The 10,553-nt window shown below is 47.4% G+C and overlaps 1 protein-coding gene across 1 annotated transcript; it reads left to right on the forward strand.

The window, feature by feature from the left end:
* Positions 1-17: 17 nt before the first annotated feature.
* Positions 18-2,745, forward strand: LOC125425455 (zinc finger protein 664-like). The gene is made up of 5 exons (XM_048483057.1): positions 18-502; positions 755-838; positions 1,091-1,105; positions 1,166-2,017; positions 2,189-2,745. The coding sequence occupies exons 1-5, from the start codon at positions 70-72 to the stop codon at positions 2,293-2,295; spliced, it is 1,491 nt and encodes a 496-aa protein (XP_048339014.1). The 5' UTR covers positions 18-69; the 3' UTR covers positions 2,296-2,745.
* The last annotated feature ends 7,808 nt before the right edge of the window (positions 2,746-10,553 follow it).

Genomic DNA, 10,553 nt, shown 5'->3' on the forward strand with positions numbered 1-10,553 from the left:
TTTTTCATAGTGTTCAGCCTGCAATTGTTTTCTCTTTCCACAGAGGAAGTGTGTGATCCAGCAAATGAAATGAAGCAGCATTCTGTGAATGAAAAAGGAGTGATATATTCAGATGGAAAAGACGGCACTGAATATTCTGGTGCCCTGAAAAAGAAAGAAGGAAAACAGCCAACTAAAGAGAGGAGTAATTCTGGTCCTTTCCAGGGGGACGAGTCGCATAAAACGGCACCATTTAATGAAATGGATGAAAAATACAATAGGAATGAGGATGCTGCAACTGTGCAAAGGCGTTCTGAGAAATCAGATAAAAATGTTGATTGCAGTGACCGTAAAAAAATGAAAATACTTAAATCCCTGACATGTGCAACAAGATTTGGGGAGAAACGAAAGGTAACTTCTCATACAAGAATTCACACAGGGGAGAAAACTTATAAATGCCTGGAATGTGGAAAAGGATTCAATACAAGAAGAAACCTTACTTCTCATCGAAGAATTCACACAGGGGAGAAACCATACAAATGCCTGGAGTGTGGAAAAGGCTTCAGACATAGTACAGGTCTTACTTCCCATCAAAGAATTCACACAGGGGAGAAACCATATAAATGCCTGGTGTGTGGAAAAGCCTTCAGTCACAATACATATTTTATTTCACATCAGAGAATTCACACAGGGGAGAAACCATATAAATGTCTGGAGTGTGGAAAAGCCTTCAGTCACAACACATATCTTGTTTCACATCAGAGAATTCACACAGGGGAGAAACCTTATACATGCCTGGCATGTGGAAAAGGCTTCAGTCAAAGAACAGGCCTTACTTCACATGAGAGAATTCACACAGGTGAGCAACCATATGAATGTCTGGAATGTGGAAAATGCTTCCGTCAGAGTGGAAGCCTTACTTCCCATCGAAGAATTCACACAGGGGAGAAAATGTATAAATGCCTGGAGTGTGGAAAAGCCTTCAGTCACAACACATATCTTATTTTACATCAGAGAATTCACACAGGAGAGAAGCCATATAAATGCCTGACGTGTGGAAAAGCCTTCAGTCGCAACACAAGTCTTATTTCACATCAGAGAATTCACACAGGGGAGAAACCTTATAAATGCCTGGAGTGTGGAAAAGGCTTCAGTAGGGCTGACCGCCTTACTTCCCATCAAAGAGTTCATACACAGCAGAAACTATATAAATGCCTGGAGTGTGGAAAAAGCTTCAGTCACAAGACAACTCTTACTTCACATCAGAGAACTCACACAAGGGAAAAACCATATAAATGCCTGAAGTGTGGAAAAGACTTCAGTCAGAGTGGAGGCCTTGCTTCCCATCAAAGAGTTCATACAAGAGAGAAACCATATAAGTGCCTGGTGTGTGGAAAAGACTTCAGTCACAACATAACTCTTACTTCACATCAGAGGATTCACACCGGGGAAAAACCATATAAATGTCTGACATGTGGAAAAGTCTTCAGTCAGAGTGGACACCTTACTTCCCATCAGAAAATTCACACAGGGGAAAAACCATATAAATGCCTGGAATGTGGAAAAAGCTTCAGTGAGAGTGGTCACCTTGCTCACCATCAAAAAATTCATACAGGGCAGAAACCATATACATGCCTGGATTGTGGGAAAAGCTTCAGACAGAGTGGAAGCCTTACTTGTCATCAAAGAATTCATACAGGGCAGAAACCATATGCATGCCTGGATTGTGGGAAAAGCTTCAGACAAAGTGGAAGCCTTACTTTCCATCAAAGAATTCACACGGGAGAGAAACCATATAAATGCCTGGTGTGTGGAAAAGCCTTCCGTCACAACTCAAACCTTATTTCACATCGGAGAATTCACACAGGGGAGAAACCATATAAATGCCTGGAATGTGGAATAGGCTTCAGTCAAAGCACAGGCCTTACTTCACATCAGAGAATTCACACAGGGGAGAAACCATATAAATGCCTGGAGTGTGGAAAAGTCTTCAGTAGGAGTAACAGCCTTACTTCCCATCAAAGAGTTCATACAGGGCAGAAACGATGGTGTCTGGGAGGGAAAAGCTCTAGCCACAACACAGCCTTACTTCACATCAGAGAATCTACACACGTGGGAAAACCCCACTGCATTAAATGCCTAGATTGTGGGAAAAGCCTGGGCTAGAGGGAAGGAAGCCCATCTCTACTCCAAAGAATTCACACAGGAGAGAAACCATATAAATGCCTCATGTGTAGAAAAGCCTTCAGTCGCAACACAAGTCTTATTTCACATCAGAGAATTCACACAGGGGAGAAACCATACAAATACTCCTAGTGTGGAAAAGATTTCTCTGTAGATTTCATTTTCTCCATGGACTCCATTTGCAGAGCTGATTATCTCTCTTTCAGTTATTTTGATCTAGATTACCTTCTTCTCTATTCACTCTCTCTTTGACCCAAGTTTTCTTCTGGCCATACTTTTATTGCTCTTTTCTCTTCCCCTTTTCCCTCCTGAGTTCCCAGTCACTTTCCGTATTATACATACTTGGCCTAGCTATCATAGAATTATAGAGTTGGAAGATACCACTGTCTTGAGCCAAATCAGCAGATCCAGCAAATTACAGAGCAAAGTAACAATCTTGGTTGCAGGGGCTTTGGGGGTGGACTGAGGCAGTGCCAGCAGATGTACACCAGCTGTGTAAAGCTAAACCAGGGGTCCTCAAACTACGGCCCAGGGACCAAATGCAGCCCCCCAAAAACATTTATCCGGGTCTGGGCTGGGTGTTTTGCCATGCGATCCACCTTCTTTCCTCGAAAGGCGACAGTAGACTTTGAAGCCTTGAGATCATTATGATGCAATCTTAGGTGATCCTTCATCAGAGTTTACGGGAGTCGAGTCTTCAGCTTGGGGGTTGTAATGCTCGAGACACAGAAGGGCTCTGAGCATTAGTATCTCTGCAACCAGGCGCTCTTGAAGTAGCATTCCACCAGGCGACTCTGGACTGCAACTGCAGTCATGACTACTTGCTCTGCTCACTGTCGTCGTGTGCCACTACCCAGTCTTGATCATCCGGGTCCGCTTCAGTCTCTGCCTGCTACTCGTTAGTGGCTTCTCTCAGTGAGGAAAGGCTCGCTACCGCTCTCCCCGGCCTCTCGCCACAAGCTCGACTGAAGCCAGATGACTTGGACCGCCAGGCTGTGCGAGCAGTCCAAGGCAAGCGACGGGAAGAGGCTGCGGCAGTGGGCCTTCCTCCCCTGCTTTGGAGCCGCATGGGATGACTGAGGCTGGGAGCACGCATAACGGTGAGCAGGGTCAGCAGGTCACGGCTGTAGCTACGGTCGGCGAGGACGCCTGGTGGGTAAAAATTCACTGGGCTGCGGCGGCACCTTGGGTTGCAGGAGTTGCCGCGTGTTGTGGGGCTGCCTCCCTGCCGTGGGCATTGCAGCCCCCTCAGGGAACAGAGACCTCACTGCATGGGCTTCTAGTTGAGAGATTCTTACAAAGATTTGCATGCACCTAGGTTCTGGCTGCCAAAGTGCACGCAGCACTTGCTCAGGAAGCCCTGAAAGCTCATCGCTGCCAAGTAGCAGTAGGTGCGAAGCTATGAATGGAAAGATGTGTTAAAACGTAACAAAGATGTGTTAAACTAACAGGATTCCCATTGGGAACAAGGGGAGCTGCCTGAAGGCTCCGGTGCATTGGATGTACGGGAACCTAGGAATGCTAATCGACTTGCATGGGTCACGAAGACTCATAAGACTCACAAAAGAAGATGTACAAACAAGTTTGAGAAGCCTGTTTTGCCTGGCATGACAGCCCCTAGTGTGGAATGGTGGCCTCTGGGACCAGTCAGTTTCAACTGCTGGGGTCTGTAAATGCCAGTCTCCCAAAGGGTCGCTATGCACTGTGGGGTTAGTATCAGTGTTCTGGGACTGGAATGGCTTGTGCTTTCAAAGTAAGACCCTGCAAATCAGAAGGGCTTTGTCTAGGGCAGGGGGTCCCCGGACCACAGATACCATATTACTCATGATACCTTTTCTGGGACCCCCCCAAATGTAAGAACATACAATGGGCCAGCTGGACTGTGATTCAGGTATCCCAGTCCAGCTCTCTGCTACTCGCAGTGGCCCACCAGGCTCAAGCCTACATGCAGGAGGTGAAAGTAATGGCCTTCAAGTGGGCTGTTGCTCCGAAAGCACTGACTGTTAAGACATTTTGCAATCTCTAGATCAAAGAGGATCAAGATTTGTGTAGCCATAAATCAATTCTCATAAATCTGTCCAAGCCCCTTTTAAAGCTATCTAGACAAGTGGCCATCACCACCTCCTGTGGTAGCATTATCGAAACACCAATCACACGCTATGGAAGAAGTGTTTCTACATCCTAATTCCCCCAGCATTTTCAATGTATGCCCCTGGTTCTAGTAATAGGAGAGAAAGAGAGAGGTTCTCTGTCAAACATTTTCACCCATGCATAATTTTATAGACTTCAATCATATTCCCCTCAGACGCCTTCCTCTCCAAGCTAAAGAGTCCCAAACGCTGCAGCCTCCTCATAAGGAAGGTGCTCCAGTCCCCTCCATCATCCTAGTTGCCCTCTCTGCACTTTTCTTTCTATCTCTTCGACATCCTTTTGAGATGTGGCACTAGAACTGAAACACAGTACTCCAAGGTCAAACTGACTGGCTCTGTAATTTCCCTCGGTCCCCCCTAGACAAAATGGGATAAGCAGGACCATGGGTTGTCCTTATATGTATTTTACTGAGAATTCATAAAAAATCACTTTTAAAGAAATAATCTTATTCACAAGAAAGGTTGTAGTGTTTGTTGATGGAAAGTTGTTTGGCAGGGTTCCCTTACCAGCAGCAGAGCTCCATTGCAATAAGTCTACAATCTCCTTAGAGGTACCTACAACCCGGGAAAGAATTTTTACCCACCTGAAGGTGCGATCATATGGCACATTTGTACATTTATATATTTCTCTTGGGTAAGTGCTTTATACAGTCTGGACACTTGACGACGGCGGTCAATGCAGCGGTACATGATGGATTCTTGATGTTTCCATAAAGCCTTCTGGCCTCTGTCTCGCTTTGTTGTGTGCCTGGTTAAGCAACGATTGGATTTGAGTATTGTCGTGGTGTTGCTTCAGGGACCAGAGGGATCATGGTGGGGGTGTCGGGCGGTGGGACTCCTCGAATCGGGCTGCCCAACTACTGGCTAGGTCGGAGCAGCCAGAGCAGCCAGATTGAGCAGCGACCGAGCCGCAATGACTACTCACCGAGTCTAGAGAAATCAGTTTCTCCGAGGCTGCAGAGGCATCGGACTACACCGGGACGGGGCCTGGGATCATGGGGCGGGACTGCAGGGCTCTGCGACATTAGATGAGACTGCAGCCAGGATGATCGCTCAAGACCAGGAAGTAGCCCTGCAGCCTCCTGCACATCTGAAGCCAGTTCCCCAGTACATGGCCAGCTGTGTGGAAGTTTATCAGCATTGTTTTCTTGGGAACCAGTTGATTGCGAATGGCAAGCTCCTGGTAGGCTGCAGCATATTTGTGACCCGAAGACCAGTGGCAGTGCCCTTTCAATTGCTGCGCTTTTGGCTTGTCTTTGTTTTTACCTCCCTTTCCTGGACCCCATTGGATATATCTAGATTTCAAAGATCAATACAGGATTGGTTCTGCCTGGGTGGTGTGAGCCCTAGGCGGGGACTCCCTGACAATGCCTGTAACATCATGACCATCAGTGACCATCAGAGGGCACAAGGATTGTGGACTGGCCTTGTATCAAACCCTGTATTATGCCCTGAAAGCTTTTGGTCTTCTCTACTCCGTTTGGGAACCTGGACTCTGACATCGCTGTTGATCGCTGCACTTTTGCAGATCACTGCACTTTTGCAGACGCTATACAAACACTTCTTATTCTGAACGTGCCGTAGTTATGATTGTGTTGCTGTAGTTATTTGCCACAGTCATGTAATTAGTTAGTTAGTAGCTGTGGGTTTTAATTGCATTAATTGTAATATTGTTAATGTCAGTCTGGTTTACTGTTGATCAGTTAAAATTGTAACTGTTAGCTAGATTAGGGATTAGTACTGCCTAATCAGTGGCGAACCTGAGTCCACTACAGTGGAGAGTCTTCGCCGGGGTAATAGGTAGGAAGGGGACGGTAGGAAAAGATGGGGGGCCCACTTACAGGTCCAGGGATCCCAGTGTTAATGGGACGGGGTAAATATGACGGTAGGCGGTGGCCATATCAGAGAAGGTGGGTGAGAGGGAGACACTCGCTCACCTTCTGACCTCTGACCTATCCCGAGAAACGTAGGTGGTAGGGTTCAGAGAGACTCCGCTTCGTCATTGGTGTTGATCAATGCCAGGTCCATAAATAATAAGACCACAGTTCTCCGGGATTTCCTCGGGGAACTGCAGATGGACCTGGCTTGCATCACCGAGACCTGGGTGCGAGAAGGGGAGACCATCGCCTTGCAGGTCTCACTGGTTTCACAGGCCTTAAGACTGGCTATGAAACATCGGGCTTAGGGGTGGCGGGTAATGTTCATCCGTGATATCCTCAGGGCGTCCCCCCAACCGAGATCAATGGTCTGGAGTGTGTTGGCCTGAGTGGCTGGGTCAGGAGAGGTTGGCTGTTCTCCGGTGTCGAAGGCACTGGGAGATAGCCTGCCATGTTGCAGGTGGTGGCGACCAAAATGCTGCCCTCAGGCTTATTGTCTTGGGACTGCCCATTTTATCAGCCATGCACAGTGGCTGGGGCGTGGACTGTCATCCATGGCTGCACTGGGCTCCTCCCTGGAGTTAACTCTGGCCCTGCACCCATGAGGCCGGGTACACACTGGACTTGGTCTTTGGTCAGGTTTCGATATGTCAGGTCTCCACTGATAGAGTGTCGGTCTGACCATTACGCCTGATAGTTCGGATGGATCGTATATAAACACCCCTGTCTAGGGCTTACAGGCTAATTCTATGCCTCCCACTTCAATGGAGACTCATGGATCCCATAATTCCTGAATGCTCTGTAGGACCCTGGAACCCACTGGCACCCTCGGGATGAGCTGGGGAGGAAGACTGGAATTCCCCGCCTCTTCCACATTGGAGGTAGTTATTCTGGCTCTCTGCTGGGCCAACACGGCTGGCCCCTTGGTATATTCGAGGGAGCTACTGCATGAAACGGGAATTTAGACGCTAGAGCGAGTGTGGGAGGAAAACTCGTGGACGAGGGCTGCACTCCAACATCTTATAGGATTTTATGAAGGCTCATGAGGGTGGCAAACGGCGAGGCTTAAGAGCTTTCTCCTCTGCCTCGATCTGCTAGTTCCCGCCTGGCTTAATTAGGCCCGTGACATTCGGGTCCTTGACCTCATTGTCTGAGGGTTCGTAAATTGTCAATTACAATAGCTGTGAGGTACCTGGCGAGCTTTTTTGCAGATAAAGTCATGTCATCTCGGCAAGTCCTTCCTACCACCTTTAGAGACACAGTTTAAACTGAGGCACCCTTGCCGCCTCTTCTGGTCCCTTTGTTTCACCCAGTTCTCCCTGCTCTCTGAAGTCAGCTGTCGACAGGACCCTGGCTGCTGTTAGACCTACCACCTGTCCCTCTGGATCTGTGCCCCTCCTGGTTTATTGAAGCATGCTGTATGGAGCAAATCTAATTCCCACCTGTTGAGTATCATCACTAGCTCCCTTGGAGCAAGGAGTTCCCAGGGTTGAAGGAGGGTGGTCTGCCCACCTGAAAGCATCCACGTTAGGATCCCAGTGATCTGGCCACCACCGCCTGCCTCGACCTTTCTGCTTCTGGGAAGGCTGCAATTGAGAGAGTGGTGTTTGGAGCAGCCTGGGTTTCCTGGAGGACATCGGCTTTTGGATCCCTTCCAGTCCGCTTCCGTTGGCATGGACGGAGACTGTTCTCGCCGCCACGGATTTGGTTCCCGCTTTGCACCAGACCAGCAGGATCACGCTGCTGGTATTGCTAGATCTGACCGGGTAGCTGGATGTGGTTGATCACCTTTGACCCACCGCCTGGCTGCCTGGCGCTGCACTGTCCTTCAATGGATTGCTCCCTGCTCCTCCGGGACCTGACGCTAGCAGGTGGTGTGGGGACCAAGAACCCCGAGGTGCTCTCGCTTAATAAGTGGGTGTACCCTGTAGGGAGCCAAGGTCCCCAATTATTTAACATCTATATGCACCCCTGCCAGTTGGTGCGGAGCTTTGGGCTGACGCGGTCATCAATACCAATGACACCTAGCCTATCCTGTTGGATGGAGGAGCGGCCGCCCCTGCAGCCTCTGTAGCATTGGTTGAGGCTGTATTGGCTATTGAAAGTCTACAGGTTGGAAACTGAATCCATCGAAGACGGAGATCCTTTGGCTGAGGGGCGTGAGGGGAGGTTGGGATTTTCAGCCGTGGAGGCTGATAAAACGCCCCTGTCCGCAACCTGGGGTCCACCTGGATTCATCTCTTTCAATGGAGACCCAGTGGCCCATGCAACCCGGGCTGCCACCATCTTCTGCCAGGTCTGGCAACTGGCCCTTCCTCTCCTGCTGACCTGTTTCACTGTGGTCCATGCAACGGTCACCCTCCAGGCTAGATTATTGCAAGTCGCCTTCCACGCTGGCCTTGGCCTGATCTGAGAGACTGAAATGGTCCAGCATGCAGCGCATAGCTTACAGGCGCCAATAGAGACCCACCCAGTTCGCCTGCAATCACAACACTGGAATCTCAATCATTTCAAGGTGCTGGTGTTAACCTCTTTACACTTTGCGCGCTCTTAGGACTCTCCGCACTCAAGTGGGACTGCTCTAGCCCATATATGTCCCGAATCTGTCTCATACTGTGGGTAGAGGCCAATTCTACTGGTAATCCCTGCCCCAATGATGCGGTTGGTCTCCACCCGGGCCAGGGGGGGCCTTACAGTTCTTGGCCCCGCCTGGTGGAACGCTTCTTCCTCCTATTGGGTCCTGCCCCCCAGGGATCTTACTTAGTTCTGTGGCTCTGTAAGACTGAGCTGTTCATTGGCCTTTGGGGAGACTGGCTGATGGGCCCCTCCCTCCTTTAATACCAAGTGGATCTACCCACCCTTCCCCTGGTTGTTCAAGGCATTGATAGTAGGTGCCATCTTTATGTTACCCAACACTACAAATATGGGTGTTTATTTTTTAGTAGAGCTTCCAGTATTTATTATTTAATGGATTTTAGCTTGACATATGTGCTCTACCTATTTGCTGTTCACCGTCCTGAGCCCTCCGGGGGAGGGCGGTATATAAACCTAACCAATAAATAAATAAATAAATAATACCTGAGGCAGCTCAGGGGATTCAAGCACTATTATGTGATCTTATGCTTGATCACTTAGAAAAGAATACAGCCTGATCCTATGCAAAAACATGCATTGAAACATGCATAGAAACATTTTTACTTGTTCTTTATTTTAAATATTGTATTTGTTCCTGTTTTGTTTTTTTACTTCAAAATAAGATATGTGCAGTGTGCATAGGAATTTGTTCATAGTTTTTTTAAAACTATAGTCTGGCCCTCCAACGGTCTGAGGGACAGTGAACTGGCCCCCTGTTTAAAAAGTTTGAGGACCCCTGGTCTAGAAGGTGGAAGAAGCAGCAAGGGGAATAGCTGTTTTAGATCTGCTCCTAACCCATAATGATGACCTGATTACTTGAGTGGAAGTGGTAGGAGCCTTAGGTGAGAGTGATCGTGTTCTCCTGGAGTTTCTTATACGGAGGACAGGTGATTCTCAGTGTAGCCATATATGCATTTTAGATTTTAGGAAAGCAGATTTCAGAACGGTTAAGAATCTACTGGGTGCGATCCCGTGGTCAAAAATACTAAAAGAGATAGGAGTGCATGATGGCTGGAAGTTTCTGAAAAGTGAGATCTTGAGAGCACAATTTCAAACAGTTCCAGTGAGGAGGAAGAATGAGAGGTGTCTAAGTCCAAGATTTTTAAAGATGTACAAGAAATGGAAAAGGGGGGAAATCACCAAAGAGGAATTCAAACAACCAGGCTGTGTAGGGGGAAAGCAGATTTCAGTACGGTTAAGAATCTACTGGGTGCGATCCCGTGGTCAAAAATACTAAAAGAGATAGGAGTGCATGATGGCTGGAAGTTTCTGAAAAGTGAGATCTTGAGAGCACAATTTCAAACAGTTCCAGTGAGGAGGAAGAATGGGAGGTGTCTAAGTCCAAGATTTTTAAAGGACATGTACAAGAAATGGAAAAGGGGGAAATCACCAAAGAGGAATTCAAACAACCAGGCTGTGTAGGGGGGAAATTATTTTTTAAATTTTTATTATTTCAACCATTAAAAACAGTATTACATTACACAATCAGAATTACAATAAAACTTTACATAACAAAACCAATAACACACATATAACTTTTCTTCGTAAACCTTTAAGTAGGTGAATAGAAAATTCCTTTTCCCACAAATTCTTATCTTATTCCCAAAAACGACATCCATCGGACTTACTGCTCCCTGGCAGCCTTAATTATATATATCTAGTTGAAAAAAGAAAAAAAATATCCAACATCCAAGCAAATGTTTATATATGTATACTCATGCACATATCC

The sequence above is a fragment of the Sphaerodactylus townsendi genome, unplaced genomic scaffold (assembly GCF_021028975.2).
Source record: "Sphaerodactylus townsendi isolate TG3544 unplaced genomic scaffold, MPM_Stown_v2.3 scaffold_505, whole genome shotgun sequence".
NCBI classification, from domain to species: Eukaryota; Metazoa; Chordata; class Lepidosauria; order Squamata; family Sphaerodactylidae; genus Sphaerodactylus; species Sphaerodactylus townsendi.

What these genes read in the sequence shown, in the direction of transcription:
- LOC125425455 (XM_048483057.1), top strand. Translation starts at nt 70, where the DNA reads ATGAAGCAGCATTCTGTGAATGAAAAAGGAGTGATATATTCAGATGGA. An exon ending in TCATCGAAGAATTCACACAG is followed by an intron (nt 503 to 754) that starts GGGAGAAACCAT and finishes GAATTCACACAG; the next exon opens with GGGAGAAACCTTATACATGC. An exon ending in TCAAAGAGTTCATACAGGGC is followed by an intron (nt 2,018 to 2,188) that starts AGAAACGATGGT and finishes TTCACACAGGAG; the next exon opens with AGAAACCATATAAATGCCTC.